General features: G+C 35.1%; 1 protein-coding gene across 3 annotated transcripts in view; it reads left to right on the top strand.

The window, feature by feature from the left end:
* The window catches only part of PKHD1 (PKHD1 ciliary IPT domain containing fibrocystin/polyductin), a 471,024-nt gene that overhangs the window by 302,645 nt on the left and 150,365 nt on the right, over positions 1 to 18,014 (top strand). For all 3 annotated transcript variants that reach the window (XR_006604139.1, XM_045071248.1, XM_045071247.1), the window contains exons 55-56: positions 1,702 to 1,815; positions 4,263 to 4,350. Coding sequence is in view for 2 of the 3 variants with exons in the window: in XM_045071248.1 (XP_044927183.1) it covers positions 1,702 to 1,815; positions 4,263 to 4,350 (202 nt within the window). In the remaining variant the exon portion in view is untranslated. The remainder of the gene's footprint in view (positions 1 to 1,701; positions 1,816 to 4,262; positions 4,351 to 18,014) is intronic.

The raw sequence follows: 18,014 nt of genomic DNA, 5'->3' as shown, positions 1-18,014 counted from the left end.
GGATACATTAGTCATTCAGCTGAGATTGCCATTGCCCACGTGGAGTAGCAGCGGACTTCAGCAGTCCCTTGGGAATACACGGGCTGTGGGGCTGATCCTTGTCCCCTGACCTGCTGTATGGCTCAAGGCAGATTTCCTTACCTCTCTGAGGCTTACATTCAACATGGCCTTGTGGACTAATGGCTATGAAGGCTAGACTGTAAAGATGTAGCAAGCTGCAAACTCACAACACACATGGGAAGCTTTTGGTTGACCAGGTGTATGCATGTGTGTGTGTGTGTGTGTGTGTGTGTGTGTGTGTGTGTAAACATAAACATATATACATATGTTTATGTTATATATTATATATATGTATATATACATATATATATGTATACATTTTATATATATACATACTATTTATATATATACATATATATAAATGCCAGCCAAGGAGAATGATTTTATGCCCCTTGAAAGACCAATTAACCAAAATGACAACCAGGCAATTTTCAGTTTGCCCATGATTCTGTGCTGTATTTGGCAACTACAGCTTTGGTTATGTTTTCAAGAATTTCCAAACTGGAAAATTCTTGTTTGCTAACAGATGTTATTTTTCAACCTGTTTGAGCCAGTGTATAATTTGGGAACTATCTTTGCAGTAGTAGCTTCTTGAGAAACGAAGTTTTTGTAATACTTTCTGTATCTTAAGATGTATGTTCTGCTGAAAATAACCCCTTTGTTAGGTCGATACGTACACTTCGCAGCAGAATTCCCCAAACAATTTGCATGCTGTAAAAGTCACCAAACTCCTCTGTTTGCATCAGTGGAATGAAGTCAGAAGTCAAAAGTAATGCTGACCTTCATAGCCTGAATGGATTGTCTCCTTATGCTGCTAAAATAATTTAGGCTTAGAAAAGAACCTAGTACTTATTTAATGAATCGCTTGGCATAAATTGTTCAAATTCACCATTGTTCAAATTCAGACTCTTCCATACTAGCTGGAGAAATTTGGACAAGTCCATTAACCTCTAAGCTTTGTTATGTATGGATATTTAAAACTGAGATAAGAATCAGGCTTACTTCTCAGGTGTGCTGTGAGGATTAAATGCAAAAATACATGTAAAGCAATTTGGAGATCCAGCCACCCATGGTGTATCAGCCAGGTTTTGCTGTAATAGTGTGTATCAAATACCTCCCAAATTTCAGTGGCTTACAACCACAAATATTTACGCTAGCATCAGTTCCAGCTTACATGTTTTATTTAGGTGTGCTACCTACATCTCTTCATTCAGGCACTAGGTATTATTTAAGGACTTCTCCTTTCATGACAGGGAAAATAATTGCAAATGACCTGGTGAAAACTGTCAAAGTATTTGAAAGCATCAACTCAGAACTTGTATTACTATCACTTCTACTCAAATTTCATTGGCCAAAACAAGTCACATGACCAGGCTAAATTTTAGTAAGTCGGGAATGTATACCCTCCCCTAATGGAGAAAGAACAGTGAATATTTGCTGAGCAATAATCCAGTCGACCTCTGAGAAGTTTACTTTATCCCATTTTCTTCCCATCCCTTATTTCATCTATTGACCATTGGCTCTTGTCCATGTAGCCTAGATGATAGCATCTACTTTGCATTCTCTAAATTACATCACAATTTCCTCCTCTCTCTTATAATTTCAAATTGATGTAAACAATATACTTTTCTTGATAAACAGGTACTTTGGAAAATCCCTTAGAAAAAGAACAAAAGCTTCTGATTCTCCTTAGAGCATCAGAGGGAGTTTCTTGTGACCGTTTCAATGGAATTCTTATTGATCCAGGAACAATTGGTAAGAGTATAATATAGTTTTTTATTAAAAATGAAATGAAATGTGTGTTTCTGATATCGAAGTATCATCCATAGAACATCTACTAAATTCCAGACAATTTATATTTATTATTTCACTTACCAGGTCTCCTGTAACAGTGTCCAGTGTCCATTTCATAGTTGTCAAAAATAAGACTCAGGGATGACGAACAATATGCAGAAGGCCACACTGTTTTATAGTGTCAGAGCTTAGATTTATATCCAGATTGGTCAGATGCTGAAGCCTGGACTAAGGGTCTGTTATCAACTGTAAATGCTAGGTGGTTTGTAAGATATTTTTAAATTGATAGATCTATAGATTACAAAGAAACATTTAGTGTTGAGAGTTTCCTCACTACTGTCACAGCACCAAATCCTCTTTTAAAATTAACCTATGCCAGAGCACAGAATCTGGGACCAGCCTTGCACAACCAGGATGTGAGAGCCTCACTAACTCCATTTTAAGGGATAGGGATAAGAGGCTGTTTATTCTAGCATTTTCTCACTTTCTCTCTATGGCATTACTAATTTTCTAAGATCTCAGCAACCCAGTAAAATAGAAGCAATCATGTTGGGATAGTGTGAAGGCTGATAACATAGTTTCATAATGTATACCCATTACCAAATAATACTATAGTTTGACAAGGCTTTATTGTTTCCAGAGGATTTTTCATCCATGCTTTTTTCTTTCTAAGAATATGAGGTTCAAGAATATTTTTACTTTTTTCAAGTTGACAAACTAAATAGAGAACAGGAACATTCCATTTATTTTCACTTGTGGTATCCACATTGTTTTATGCAGCACAATGTTGGATTAAGCTTTATTTTAGGAGTATGCGAGGGTGCCTGTCTTAATCTTCTACTCCAACTGGCCAAGCCAGTGTTTTTTTAAAATTTTCTCTGATAGTAAATCGAATAAAGAATGACATATTTATTTCACTGCATGCTTGAAATTTTGTGACATTGTAAGTAAATGACAGATCTTCACTTCTTTAAGTATTATTATCTGGAAACAACTGAACAGTATAATTTTACAGGAGGTCTTTGATGATTGGAAATGATCAAGAAATCTACTTGTCTGGTCAGTTGAATTTCCTGCATAACCCAAATTTAAGGAAACTATCTGGTTTTTGCTAAAATATTTGTTGTTGGAGATTTCTTTACATTATCTCACATTCCTCCCCTTCCTATTTTATTTAGCCAGTAGTAAAGAAGATGAAATTCTTCTAAGATGATGATGATGATATCATATGAAACATATATATATGTAATAGTCATATCTATATGACTATTATTATGAAAGATTAATTATTCCAGTACATGTCTGGAAAGTGAGAATATTTCTTACATTTCCATTGATCCAAATTTAAGTTCTATGACTTTTTTTTGAATTAAAATATGGAAAAATATAGGTAGTAACATAATCAGTTGGTTAGATTCTTATTGATTAAGAATTTTTTGTTGTTGTTCACATTGGATTAAAACCCAAGGCATAGTATTTGTACCTTATGGGTGGTGTTCGGTTCTTCTGTTCACATGTTTTCTGCTAAAAATTGCAAAGGCTTTAGATATCAAGATTAGTGATATGCAAAACTGGTATGTGCAAATCCAGGGGTATGCAGACAATGCATCTGGGTTCAGGAAGAAAATATTAGATCCCTATTCAAACATATGTGAACATATTCATATGTATGTATGTTTTTCTAAAAATAAATAGATACACATGCATTAGGGGCGCATGATCATAATTTGGGTTCTTGCTCAAAACATTTTGAGACCACTGGAATATGAGGAATTGTGCTTCATGTGATTTTAAATGGCAATAAAACATGTAAGAGGAAAGACCTGAAGGAATAAAACTGGACTGCATCAAGCATGTCCCTGGCACGACTTTAATTTATGAGTCTGAAATAAATTATATTTGGAAACAAAGGAGCTAGAGATCTCTCCTTTGATATCTGTAATATAAAAAAATATGAGGTCCAACCACTGAAAACAAAGTTAATAGCACCAAATCTCTTTCCTCAGGGAATAAAATTACCCTTGCCTTTTGGAAAATGAAGGCTATAACATAAAATATCAAAACCAGCTAACTTCCAACAGAATTACAAATGGTTTAGAGTCACTTAATGGTAGAATTTAACTAGTTAGTCATTGGAATGGTCTATTTCCCAACTTTTGGATTACTAGATGTGGTGTAGTATTCATTTCTTTATAGCTTTGGAGAGAACAAGAGTAAGTTCCATAACCATGTGATATATATTCACCCTGCTGAAAATAGAGAAAAGTATTCTTTGATAAGGTGGACAGCTTGATATATAGTTTCCATATTACAGATATTGCACAATAAGCTCTCTAGTGAGTTTTACTTAGATGGCCTTAATTCCTCTGAAAATTTCTTATCCCACTGATGCTCCTTTTCCTTTTCAGGAATATATGGGAAAGTCCAGCTTCATGGGGCTTGTCCTAAGAAATCCTGGACCCGTCTGGCAGCTGACATTGCCTCAGGCAATGAGAGGTAAGAAATAAGAGTAAGTTAAGGATGTGTTAGCTTGTTTAGTTTGCTGGTGCTTTGGGTTTTGTTATAACATGAAATTAAATTTTAGATTGTGGGGGGCGCCTGGGTGGCTCAGTGGGTTGAGCCGCTGCCTTCGGCTTGGGTCATGATCTCGGGGTCCTGGGATCGAGTCCCGCATCGGGCTCCCTGCTCGGCGGGGAGCCTGCTTCCCTCTCTCTCTCTCTCTGCCTGCCTCTCCATCTACTTGTGATTTCTCTCTGTCAAATAAATAAATAAGATCTTAAAAAAAATAAAAGACTCAAAGCTCAAGGATGAATAAATGGTAAAATAAGGGACTAGAAAGGATTCTTAAAAACCTCTGTAACATAATAGAAAAAGAACAAAACAAACCACAGGCAGAAGGGTCTATAGTTTATATAACAAGGAAAGTTTAGATAATACATGTTCACTGCTATCAGTAAATATTTAAAAATATGAATTCTGTGAAATAATAAATGAAATGTAAAGCAATATCATAATCATCTGAGTTGAGATGATAGCTGACAAGGAAGTAGAAATAAAATAGGAGATGAAGCATATGAAGAATCTTATGGAATTTCAAATGCAATAACAGAATTCAGTACTGCACTGGGGGTAGTAAAATGAGAATGCCAGTGCCTCAAAGTCAACAGGCACCATGAGGAGCTAACTGATGGAATCTACCTGAACATGGAAGACAAGATCAGGAGATAAAAATCATATAAGAGAAGGTATTAGAAATAGAAAACAGAAAATGTAATGCACATATAACTAATTTCTCATTTTTATTTATTTTATTTTATTTTTTAAGAAGATTTTATTTATTTATTTATTTATTTATCAGAAAGAGAGAGCACACAACAGGCAGAGAGGCAGGCAGAAGTGGAGAGAGAGGCAGGCTCCCCGCTGAGCAGGGAGCCCAATGTGGGACTTGATCCTAGGACCCCAGGATCATGACCTGAACCGAAGGCAGTGGCCTAATCCACTGAGCCACCCAGGTGTCCCTAATTGCTTATTTTTAATAAGAGTCCAGTAATTACAAAAGAAAGAATAATGGAAAGTCCACCTAAAATACACGTAATAAACCTGGGAGTACTTACATTTAAAGATTTTATCACAAGCAGGCAGAGAGGCAGATAGAGAGGGGGAGGCAGGCTTCCTGCTGAGCAGAGAGCCCGATGCGGGGCTTGATCCCAGGACTCCAGGATCATGACCTAGGCCGAAGGCAGAGGCTTTAACCCACTGAGCCACCCAGGCGCCCCAAGTACTTACATTTAATTTGAAGTGATCAACACCAAGAATAATGATCACTACATATCCTCACAGTACAAGAAAAAGCAGTGAAAAAATAAAAAAACAGAAGGTTACATAAAGCTTCTTAACCTTAGAATTCTCTACACTTAAATATAGGAAGAACATGGCGTAAAATACATACACATTTAAGAAAAAATATATATATGTTTAGTGATGAAAAATATATACATGTTTAGTGGTTTCAATCCAAGAATTGGACACCCTGCTAAAATTGATGTTTACATGTGAAGGCAAAAAAGTGTGTGTGTGTGTGTATCTATATCTATATCTAGATATAGATATAGATATCTTTTGCTTTGTAAGAACTGAAAAAATGCAAAAATGTATTCTGATAAAGAGCTTAAACTGATTTAAAATTTATGAATAAAGTTTAGGAATACTGTAAAGGTATATAAAGTAACTATTTTAAAGGTAAACACTGGAATAAGTTAAATAAAATGTTGTAAATATGACTGTTAAAATAAAACAAAGTCTAATTTTATAAAAGAAACTACATAGAATTTGAAAAGTTAATATATCAGTTAGGGTTCTATTTATATTAATACATACAACCCATAGGTTATGTGTGTGTATATGTATAATATATAGTGTATATATAGTAGTATATATAAAGAGATGTATTTCAGGGAATTGGCTTATATTCTTAGGCAGGACAGTAAGTGCAAAATTTATAGGGCAGGTTGGTGGACTGTAAAGTCTTGAACCTTGTCTCAAGACAGAATTGCTTCTTCAGGTAAATTTCAGTTTTGTTTTTAAGGCCTTCCAAATGATTGCTGAAGCACATCCACATTATTGAGGGTAATCTTTACTTAAGGTCAATTCCTTGTAGATATTAACGACATTTACAGAATACCTTCGAAGAAACATGTACATTAGTGTTTGATAGAATAACTGGGCCCTACAGCTTAGCCAAGTTAACACATAAACTAACCATCACAGATCATTCTCAGATAAAATTCTGGGTTTACAACCTGGGACCGTGGCCATAGGAAACTGATAATGGGACATGACTGGCATATGAAGCAAAGATGAATCTGTTTGTTCTAGCAGAATTTAAAATAGGGTATTTACTTCCAAATCACCAGAGAGAAAGAATGAAAGAAACCATAAAATAAATAGTAAAATACAAAAGGAGAAGAAAGTTAAATAGTAAGAGAATTAAGCAACAAAAAAAGGTATAGACAATAGAAGTAAGAAAATAAGAATAAATTTTCCAGTTAATGAATTGTTGAACACTGTATCAAAAACTAATGATGTACTTTATGTTGGCTAATTGAACATAATAAAAAATAAAAATAATAAAATAAAAAATAAAGAAAATATGATCGTTAAAAATGACCACACATAGGAAAAGAATGGGTAAGAAATCAACATGTAATCACAACTTTTTTTACTTGAGGAAAATACAAGATAGAAGAGCTGAAAAGAAAAAAACAAACCTTCTAAATAACTTTTGTATCAGAGAGGAGATGGAAACTCCAGCAGTAGGATGCTAGCAAAATAGTAATAAATTGCATGAGTTGTGGCCAACATGCAATCACATTAAATGTTTTCACTGTCAAATAATAAAATACAAAAATAAACAAACTGAGCTGTCAATGTGAGAAACCAGAAACAAGATAACCATAAGTCTAATGAAATTAACTTATATAAGATAAAAGGAGAAATTGGTGAATTAGAAAATAAGAAATTAGTAGACTTGAAATTTTTTTGAGATAATGGTTTAATCTTTAATGACATTAATTATACAAGGAAAATAATATGTAAACTAAGAAATGAGAATTCAAATATAACAGATAACAAAGAGATTAGAAGTATAATAAACTGTATAGGTCTATAGAGTGCCATTCTGAAGTCTAAAAAATAAATTATATGTAAGAATATAAATTATCATAATTGGTTAGAGAAGAATATAACTGAAAGAACCAATAATAGCAAAAGACATACAGTTATCAAAGATTTGTTCCCAAGAATACATTTGGTTTAAATAAATTGATGGCATATTCTTTCAGTCATTCAAATATCTAACACATTTTTTTTTATATTTTAAATTTTTTATTTTTTATAAACATATATTTTTATCCCCAGGGGTACTTTTTATGTTGTATAATATGTTCCATAGCATAAGAAAATATGGGGAATTTTTCAATTAATTTTAGGAAACAAGCATAAAATACTTTTTATTTATTTTCATAAAATAATTTTCGAAAACAGCTGCTAAAGGTAATTCAAAAAAAGAAAACCTGGGGCAACATCTAAGTGTAAATAAAATGCAAAAAAAAAAAAAGGATTCCTGTCTCACGTTGAGGTCTTTTATACATTTCGAGTTTATCTTTGTGTACAGTGTAAGAGAATGGTCGAGTTTCATTCTTCTACATATAGGTGTCCAGTTTTCCCAGCACCATTTATTGAAGGGACTGTCTTTTTTCCACTGTATATGTTTTCCTGTTTTGTCGAAGATTATTTGACCATAGAGTTGAGGGTCCGTATCTGGGCTCTCTACTCTGTTCCACTGGTCTATGTGTTTTTATGCCAGTACCATGCTGTCTTGGTGATCACAGCTTTGTAGTAAAGCTTGAAATCAGGTAATGTGATGCCCCCAGTTTTATTTTTGTTTTTCAACATTTCCTTAGCAATTCGGGGTCTCTTCTGATTCCATACAAATTTTTGGATTATTTGCTCCAGCTCTTTGAAAAATACTGGTGGAATTTTGATCAGAATGGCATTAAAAGTATAGATTTCTCTAGGCAGTATAGACATTTTAACAATGTTTATTCTTCCGATCCAAGAGCATGGAATGGTCTTTCATCTTTTTGTGTCTTCTTCAATTTCTTTCATGAGTGTTGTGTAGTTCCTCGAGTACAGATCCTTTACCTCTTTGGTTAGGTTTATTCCCAAGTATCTTATGGTCCTTGGTGCTATAGTATATGGAATCGATTCTCTAATTTCCCTTTCTGTATTTTCATTGTTAGTGCATAAGAAAGCCACTGCTTTCTGTACATTGACTTTGTATCCTGCCACATTGCTGAATTGTTGTATGAGTTCTAGTAGTTTGGGGGTGGAGTCTTTTGGGTTTTCCATGTAAAGAATCATGTCATCTGCAAAGAGAGAGAGTTTGACTTCTTCACTGCCAATTTGGATACCTTTTATTTCTCTTTGTTGTCTGATTGCTGTTGCTAGGACTTTAATACTATGTTGAACAAGAGTGGTGAGAGTGGGCATCCTTGTCGTGTTTCTGATCTCAATGGGAAGGCTGCAAGCTTTTTCCCATTGAGGATGATATTTGCTGTGGGTCTTTCATAGATAGATTTGATGAAGTTCAGGAATGTTCCCTCTATCCCTATACTTTGAAGCGTTTTAATCAGGAATGGATGCTGGATTTTGTCAAATGCTTTTTCTGCATCAATTGAGAGGACCATGTGGTTCTTCTCTCTTCTCTTATCAATTTGTTCTATCACATTGTTTGATTTGCGAATGTTGAACCATCCTTGTATCCCAGGGATGAATACCACCTGGTCATGGTGGATAATCTTTTTAATGTGCTGTTGGGTCTTGTTTGCAAGGATCTTGTTGAGAATCTTAGCATCCATATTCATCAGTGATATTGGTCTGAAATTCTCCTTTTTGGTATGGTCTTTGCCTGGTTTGGGGATCAAGGTAATGCTGGCTTCATAGAAAGAGTCTGGAAATTTTCCTTCTGCTTCAATTTTTTGAAACAGCTTCAGGAGAATATATGTACCCCAATGTTTATAGCAGCAATGGCCATGGTCGCCAAACTGTGGAAAGAACCAAGATGCCCTTCAAGGGACAAATGGATAAAGATCATGTGGTCCATATACACTATGGAGTATTATGCCTCCATCAGAAAGGATGAATACCCAACTTTTGTAGCAACATGGATGGGACTGGAAGAGATTATGCTGAGTGAAATAAGTCAAGCAGAGAGAGTCAATTATCATATGGTTTCACTTATTTGTGGAGCATAACAAATAGCATGGAGGACAAGAGGAGATGGAGAGGAGAAGGGAGTTGAGGGAAATTGGAAGGGGAGGTAAACCATGAGAGACTATGGACTCTGAAAAACAATCTGAGGGTTTTGAAGGGGAGGGGGGGTGGGAGGTTGGGGGAACCAGGTAGTAGGTATTAGAGAAGGCACGGATTGCATGGAGCACTGGGTGTTGTGCAAAAACAATGAATACTGTTACGCTAAAAAAATAAATAAATTTTAAAAATGTTTTAAAATAAAAAAAATAATGCTAAAAAATGAAATCCTATATAAAACAGTAATATATTAGGAAATGAAATGAAATCCAATAATATATTAGGGAAAAAATGATGGTTGAGTGTGATTTATTTAAGTAAGAAGGACAGTTTAAAATAATTCGTTATTATAATATTATCAAAGCAATATATATAGCCTAAGAACATGATCAACTTGATACAAAACAGAAACACATTTAATAAAATTAAGCTTGCATTCTTAAACAGTAAATTAAGACTACAGAAATATTTTTTATTTTTTAGTGATACTCCTTTAAATCAATGTTTCTTAATAGAATGGTTTAGCCATTAGTTGAGAATCACTGCTTTAAATAATAATACCTGGGTGGCTCAGTGGGTTAAGCCTTTGCCTTCAGCTCAGGTCATGATCCCAGTGTCCTGGGATTGAGCCCCACATTGGGCTCTCTGCTCAGCGGGGACTCTGCTTTTCCCTCTCTCTCTCTGTCTGCCTCTCTGCCTACTTGTGATCTCTGTCTGTCAAATAAATAAATAAAATTTAAAAAAAAAATCCTTCTCAAACAAGCATCTTTCTATTTTATGGAAAAACTGACCTTAAAATTTATTGTGTATTACAATAACCATTAAATATTATTATTAAAGTTAGCCAATATATTGGGCCAAGAAAAATAATGCATTAGAGAATCCAAACTGTCAGTTTTTTGTAGATTATATATATTTTGTCCTAGGACACTAGAGAATCATCTGAAAAACCATTATTGCATTTATTCAGTAATTGCACAAATTACTAGTTTTGAATATTTTAATGTAATATCCTTTTTAAATTTCAATTTAAAATATCTAAAAATAAAGTTAAGAAAAATTACAGGAAGAATGGAAACAAAACTATAAAACCCTAGTAAGGGCACCTGGGTGGCTCACTCGGTTAAGCAGCTACCTCAGCTCAGTCATGATCCCAGGGTCCTGGAATCGAGACCCTCATTGGGCTCCCTGCTGAGTGGGAAGCCTGCTCCTCCCTCTCTCACTTCCCCTGCTTCTGTTCCCTCTCTCACTGTGTCTCTCTCTGTCAAATAAATAAGTAAATAAAATTTTTAAAAAATGAAATAAAATAAATAAATAAAACACTAGTAAGAGGCATAAAAGGAGATTAGAATAAATGGTGATGCATAAATCAATGGAAAGGCTCAATATTTTAAAGATGTCAAATCTAATGCAACTTTAATAACAAGTCATATACATGCATTTGAAATCAGATTCACTAATTCTAAGTCTTTTGGAACAATAAACACTTGAAGATAGCCAACCAGTTACTTTTTGAAAAATATATACCTTGGGGCACCTGGGTAGTGTAGGCAGTTGAGTGTCTGGTTCTTGGTTTCGGCTCATGTCATGGTCCCAGTATTCTGGGATCAAGCACCATGTTGGCTTGGAGCTCAACACAGAGTCTGCTTGAGATTCTTGCTCTTTCTTCCTCTGCCCCTCCCACTCCCACATTTTCTCTCTCTCTCTCAAATAAATAAATAAATCTTAAAAAAATATATATATACATATATGTACATATATATACACACACACACACATATATATATATACACATATATATAGACACACTTTTCGTGTGAATAATTACCTATTGCTGTTGGCACCAAAACAGAAGAGAATGCCTAATGATAGACTCAGGTATGTATTATTACTTAGAATTTAAATAAATTAGCGCTTCAAATTAGTTGCAGACTTGTGCTAGAGTAATTGGTAAACACGTTGGAAAACTATAAAATTAGATTCTCAAATTGTATCTCACCCTGAAAAATTACAGGTAGATTAAAAAAATAAATGTAAAAAAATAAAACTATAAAATTATTTGAAGAACATTTAAATAAATATTATGTAATTTAAATTACATTTATTACATACATAAATTACATTTATTACATGTAATTTAAATTACATTTCTTATAAGAAATGTAACAATTATAATAATAAGAAGTCATAGATTTGACAACATAAAAAATCAATATTTAAGAATATTAATATTTTTGCATACCAAATACAAAATGCAAAGGCAGATATTAAAATGGAAAATATTGCATTTTTGATAGTACAGATGGAGGGCTAATATTTTTTTATATGTAAAAAATGCTTAGGAATAAATAGAAGACAATATGAACATACTAGAAGAATAAACATTAAAGAGTTTGAATACATGAGCCACAAAGGAAGACATACATCTGACTAATAAACACATGGAAAAATATTCTTCCCTACTAGAATTAGAATAAATGTTAATTAAAACAAAATGAAGCACTATTTTAAAATATTCAATTACCAAAAGGGAAGATGATTGAATTCCATGTTGACAAAAGGATGGAGATCTGGGCATTCAGCTAATATTATGTATTAGCCTAGTTCTGTAAATAAACTAAAATAACATTCAGGTATGCATATATGTGGATAAAAGAAATGTCTGGAAGGACGTACAGCACAGCAAGGATCCCAGTGGGAGAGAAGTTAGATGGCAATTGCTTCGGTGTGTTTTTCTCTATGTACAGAATTTCTTCATAGAGTAGTTATTACCTTTGAACATTGTTATTGTTTTATTCAATACAATTTTTGAGAATTCTTACCCTATGTCAAACATTGAGTTATAGCCTGGAAATACAATAAAAAGTAAAAATCAACATGGTCTCTGTACCCAGACATTAATGAAATAAATATAAAATAAATGTAAAATTACATATGGGATAAATGCTATGAAGGCAGGTTTATAGGATTCTGAAAACATGAATACAGGATCTTGAGGCAGGTTAGAGAAGGTTTCCCTGCAGAATGATTACAGAGGTGAGAACTAAACCATCTGTGGGCCTTAATTAAAAGCAAAGTGGGGTGTGGGGGGTTGGAAAGAGCACTCCAGCAAGAGCAAACAGCACTCAATCATTCAACAAATATCTGATAGGTACTTACTATGTGCCAGGTGTGACTGTAAGTCCTGGGGATGTAGAGGCAAATCTGAAGAGATCACTGTCCTCTGGGAGTTTATATCTTCATGGAAAGAGAGACAATAAAAAGCTAATACAGAAATATATACAACATAGTTGTAGGTTATAAAATGCTCTAGTAAGGAAATAAACAGGGTGGTACAATTGAAAATAGTTGGGGAATATACAGAGTACCCTTTTAATTAAATAGACAGGGGAGACCTCTCTGGGGAAGAAAAGTTTGAGCTGAGATCTGAATGGTAAGAGGCATCCTGCTCTCTGATGAGAATGGGCTAGGGTGCTCAGTGAAGGAGGGACATCTGGTCCAGCATTATCTCTCAGGTGGCCTTTGGGGAGTGGAAGACAGAGAGAAGGTCACTATAGCTGGACCAGAGTGAGCAAAGGGGAAAGTGGTATGATATGGTAGATACCAAGTCAAGTGGTACCTTGTTTAGGTGTGAGAGGTCAGAGGGAAAATCACTGAGGGGTTTGCTGAAGGCAATTGATAGATTGAGGGATTCTGACTTATGTTTTGAGAACCACTCTGGCTGTTATATAGATGAAGAGTGGTGGAGAAAAAAGCAGAAGCTGGGCTATGAGTTAGGAGGCCATTTGAGGCCAAATATCATGGTGGCCAGGACTCTAGAGGAGGCAATGGGGATGGGGAGAAGAGATGGCACTGTCTCGACATGCCAATGGACTGAAAGTTGAGCTGAGGGAAGTGCTTCAGATTTTTTGACTGAGAATCCTGGTGGATGGCGGTAACATGCACTGAGGTGGGAAGACTGGACGAGGAACAGATTTGTCAGGGTGGAAGATGGGAAATGTTAAGTTGGAGACACCAAGTGGAGATGTTAAGAAGATAATTAGATATGTAGATTAGGACTCAGGTAGAAAATGATGGCTGGTCATCTAGGAAGCAGATAACGTCACTGATCAAGAAGACAGGAAGAAGAGAAAATTGGAGCCTGGAAATGAGACTGGGGCCAATCTAATTCTTTCAAAGTTGATAGAGTCAGAAGAGATGATGGAGAAGCAGAGGCCTAAGAGCTGATTCTGTGTTGGGAGGAAGAACGGACAGCCATGAGGGTCTTAAAGGAGGGCTAGGTTGGCTGACGTGAAGACCAAGGACCCAGCACAATAGGGTTCTCAGGAGTAGTTAGGGGTCAGAGTGTATTCACTGGTAATATCAAGAATTTTAGTTTTTACCATCCAGGAGCATTGTGTTACTGTTTTAAGTTTCTAAGAGGATAGTATGGATGGGAAGTAGAACTTATAATCACATTCCTATATTAAAAAAAAAAAAAAAGACCCATTCGAAGTACAATGCAGACAACAGGAAGAATCAAAAATGGATCTAGGGACACCACTTAGGAGGTCCAAACAAGAGATAGGATAACCTGTTGTCAGGAGCTGAAGTGCCCATGGAGAGAAGTGGGCAGACACAGAGACAGGAGATACGAGTCTGTAAGATGTGTTGGATGTGAGGCACTCTCTTGGTTTCTGGATTGCAGATACTGATGTTGGTGCCTTTTACTAAAAGAGGACTGAATTTTGGGGAAAAGATTATGAGTTCAGATTTGGTCATGTTAATATTGAAGTACCTGATACCCATACAGATTTGTGAAGTAGGCAGTTCAAGCAGGGATATATACAAAACGTTAATTATAAGGCTAGCAAGCTGAAATTTGGCAAGAGCCATAAGAATGGATTTTTCTTTAATGAATGTGTTAAAAACCTCCTTCAGAGTCAGAACTATAAGCTCTTTTGAAAGAAAGTCAATTTTGTAAATGGAAACTATAAACTAATACCATTTATTGAGTTCTTTATCCTGTGTGTTTACTCTATGTCAGGCATCTACCAAGCATTCTATATACATTATCTCATTTAAATCTCTCCATGCTATGTAATCTGCATTCACAGATACAAAAACTGAGGGTAGAAAAGTTGAGTAAAATTTCCAAGTCTTTATAGCTTGGAGTTCCTGGGGCTTTTTTTTTTTTTTTTTTTTTTTTTTTTTGGTCATGGTTTTTCTGATCCTATTGTTTGTGTTCTATATAATAAAAATATTAAAAACAAAATTTCTCAGTATGAGTCCTGATGAGTTTTTAATGAGTTTATATGAATAATATGTAATTACCTTAGTGCATCCATTTTATGGAGAGCATTCATTTTTTAACCTTTTAAAAAAATCTAAAATAATTGAAGCTTCACAAGAAGTTGCAAAAATAGTGGAGTTCTCATGGACACTTTACTCAGAATTCCATGATAATATATTTCATAACCTAGACATTATAAAATTTAGCAAGTAGATATTAGTCTAGTATAACTGAAGTATAGACCTTATTCAAACCATTTCTTTAAACACTTCTCTATAGTCTTCTTTTGTTAAAAGTCAGTTTAATAAGTCTTTCTAATGCATTGTTATGGAGACAGATTTTACTCAGACCCCCTTAAGGATTTTACCAACAAAATTACATATCTGAATTTATTTGTGTTTAATTGAGTTATTTTATGAAAAACATTGAAGTGAAACCTTCAGAGGAAAAATTTCTTGTGAAGTTTATAGACTTAACTCATAGACTCATTCAAAGTAGTCTTAACAAGATGTTTGAAACAATATTATTTTCTTTTGTTCCACATTATAATATAAATTGATCTCTGAGTTAAGTTACTCTTCATTGTTGCTCTGCTTCAGTTGACTTTGGGGGAGACTGATGAACAACATGTTGGATTTTTTGGACTTCAGAAAAGTCAAGAGAACTTATACTTTGATTTATACTTAGATTGAAAGAAATTGGCTTTTTCTGATTATAAATATTAACTAGAGGTCTTACTGTGAATCATGTAAGCATGACCATGTGTTCTTTGAAGTTAAGTGGTTACTTGATCAATCCTATGTAAAAGTTTTAGATTTTATCCAGGTCATGGCAAGATTTTAAACAGAGCAGGGACAAGGTCCAATTCATGTTGTAATCTGGTTCATCCTGTGTGGAGAGTTGACTGTTGGTGGGGACAAGGCAGAAGAAGCAGACAGACTGTTAGAACAGTGCACTAACATTACAAGTGACACCTGCTGGTGGCCTGGTTTAGGGTGGTCGTGAAGGAGGACGGACTGGTGAAGTACTTGTTGAAGACAGAGGAAACATGAGCTGCTGATGGGTTGGGTCAAAGAAAAAGAGAATAATCAGAGATTATTGTAAAACTTTTCACCTGAGCAGCTGGGTGGGGACTGCTCTGGTTTACTGAGAAGTGGGAACTAGGAGAACCTTCTTCAAAAGGTCTCATATTTTTTCTTATTCCTTTTCTCATTTACTTTTTAAAGATAGTGTGGAGAGCCTTATCCAGTCCCTTTGTCCTGTCATTTTCTGTTTCTTCTGTTTGTCCTAACTCACTCTGGTATTTATGAGGAAAGAACTCTGAACTAAACAGCAAATCATTTGTCACCTCAACCTTGTCCGAGGACCCTGGCCTTCCACACTGACATCATTGCTGACATCATCTATCCTGCCATCTCCTGCATCAGATTCGTGATGGTATACACTTTGGCTGTACTTTGGGTACTTCTTTCTGATATATTCCCACTTCACACATGTGTGTCCATAACAATTATTTTTACGAAGCTCCCTAAATACTTGATAAGTAAAATAAAGAGGTACTCAGTACTCTTGAATCGTGTCTTCCCTTGACACTCCCTGCTTATCCTGAAAATCTACCACATGGTTTTAATAATAATATGCTTCTTGGTGACTGCTCCTAAGCTACTTGAGGCATCTCTGTCCTTCCTCCAAGTAGCTTCTACAGGAGCAGGAAAATATTGTTTTTTTATGGATTGTTTCTATTATTTAGCACCTAGTACACAGCAGAACTCAAAAAAGACTTCTAATAAATGCCTGCTACCTTGAATGGATGTATCTTTTCTGGAAATCAGAACTCATTGAGCCTCTTGATTCAGTGGTATAACATCTAATAAATAAGAATCTCACATTTGTTTTTAAAAACCACTATAATTTACTTTGCTCATTGCTCAAAGTTCACTACTCTACTATAACAATTTTGTTCAAGCAGTATTACAATATTGAGTTGGTGGTCTTATTCAATTGTTGGCAGGTGTTTGGGATCACGTATGTAGCCTGCAAAAGAAGATGGTTCTGTCTGGTCCAGTGAACTAGTAGGTTCTAGTCTCAGATTGGCTTTTGTCTCCATGCTGAGAAAAGGCACCTGAGGTAGGAACACAGGATGGAAGCAGTATGCTATGATGAAAATGAGCTTGAATTTTGAGGGAAGGTAGAACTGTAATAATTCTAACTGTGCAATTAGCTAAATGTGTAATTTTGAGCAAACTGCTCTTTCTGACCCTGAAGTTCTTATTCTGTGATATAAGGATAAAATGTCTGGCTAATAGAGTAGTTAGAAAGATTAAGTGAATTAATGTATATACAGGCACAAGTAAGCCTTAACACATGCTGGTGATTGTGGTTATATTAAAAATATGTAAAAGTAGACTTTTTCAATCCACTTGGGAAATTGTGGCAGGTCCTCCCCCAATCTCTCTTATTTCTATATTTTGACCTCATGTGCATCTATGGAAGAAAAGGTTTCTGCATTCTGTAGGAGACAAGTAAACCAGACCTGTCAGGCTTTCCCTAGCTTTATCACTGGAGGGTAAATTTTTCTCTTTCCTTAGTTTCAATTCAAAAGTCCAGGCAACTGTCATTGATAGCACTGTATTGAATCATTGCAATCTTCTGAGAATAGAACTTAAATGCTCCCACACACACAAAGTAAATGTGTGAGGTGTTGGATGTGTCAATTAACTCAATGAGGGCCATCTTTTCACAGCATCTATATAGATCAAATCGGCACATTGTGTGTTTTAAATATCTTATGTTTTATTAGTCAATTATACCTCAATAAAACAGATACCATGAAGTCCAAGGGAAGGATTTTCACAGACAAAGGCAGGTTGGATTCCTCACCCACCGTTTCACAAAGGGACTGTGGGACTATAATCAGCAGTGCTCAGTAGGACACAGAATTAGGATGGTTGTTAAGGAGAGCAGTTCTCAGAAAAGATGTAGTGAGAGGTTCCTGGGTGGCTCATTTGGTTAACTGAGC

The sequence above is a fragment of the Mustela putorius genome, unplaced genomic scaffold (assembly GCF_011764305.1).
Source record: "Mustela putorius furo isolate JIRA1106 unplaced genomic scaffold, ASM1176430v1.1 tig00003983_pilon_pilon_pilon, whole genome shotgun sequence".
Classification (NCBI taxonomy): Eukaryota; Metazoa; Chordata; class Mammalia; order Carnivora; family Mustelidae; genus Mustela; species Mustela putorius.
The sequence above is the reverse complement of the archived record's forward strand: the minus strand, read 5'-3'. Positions and strand labels throughout refer to the sequence as shown.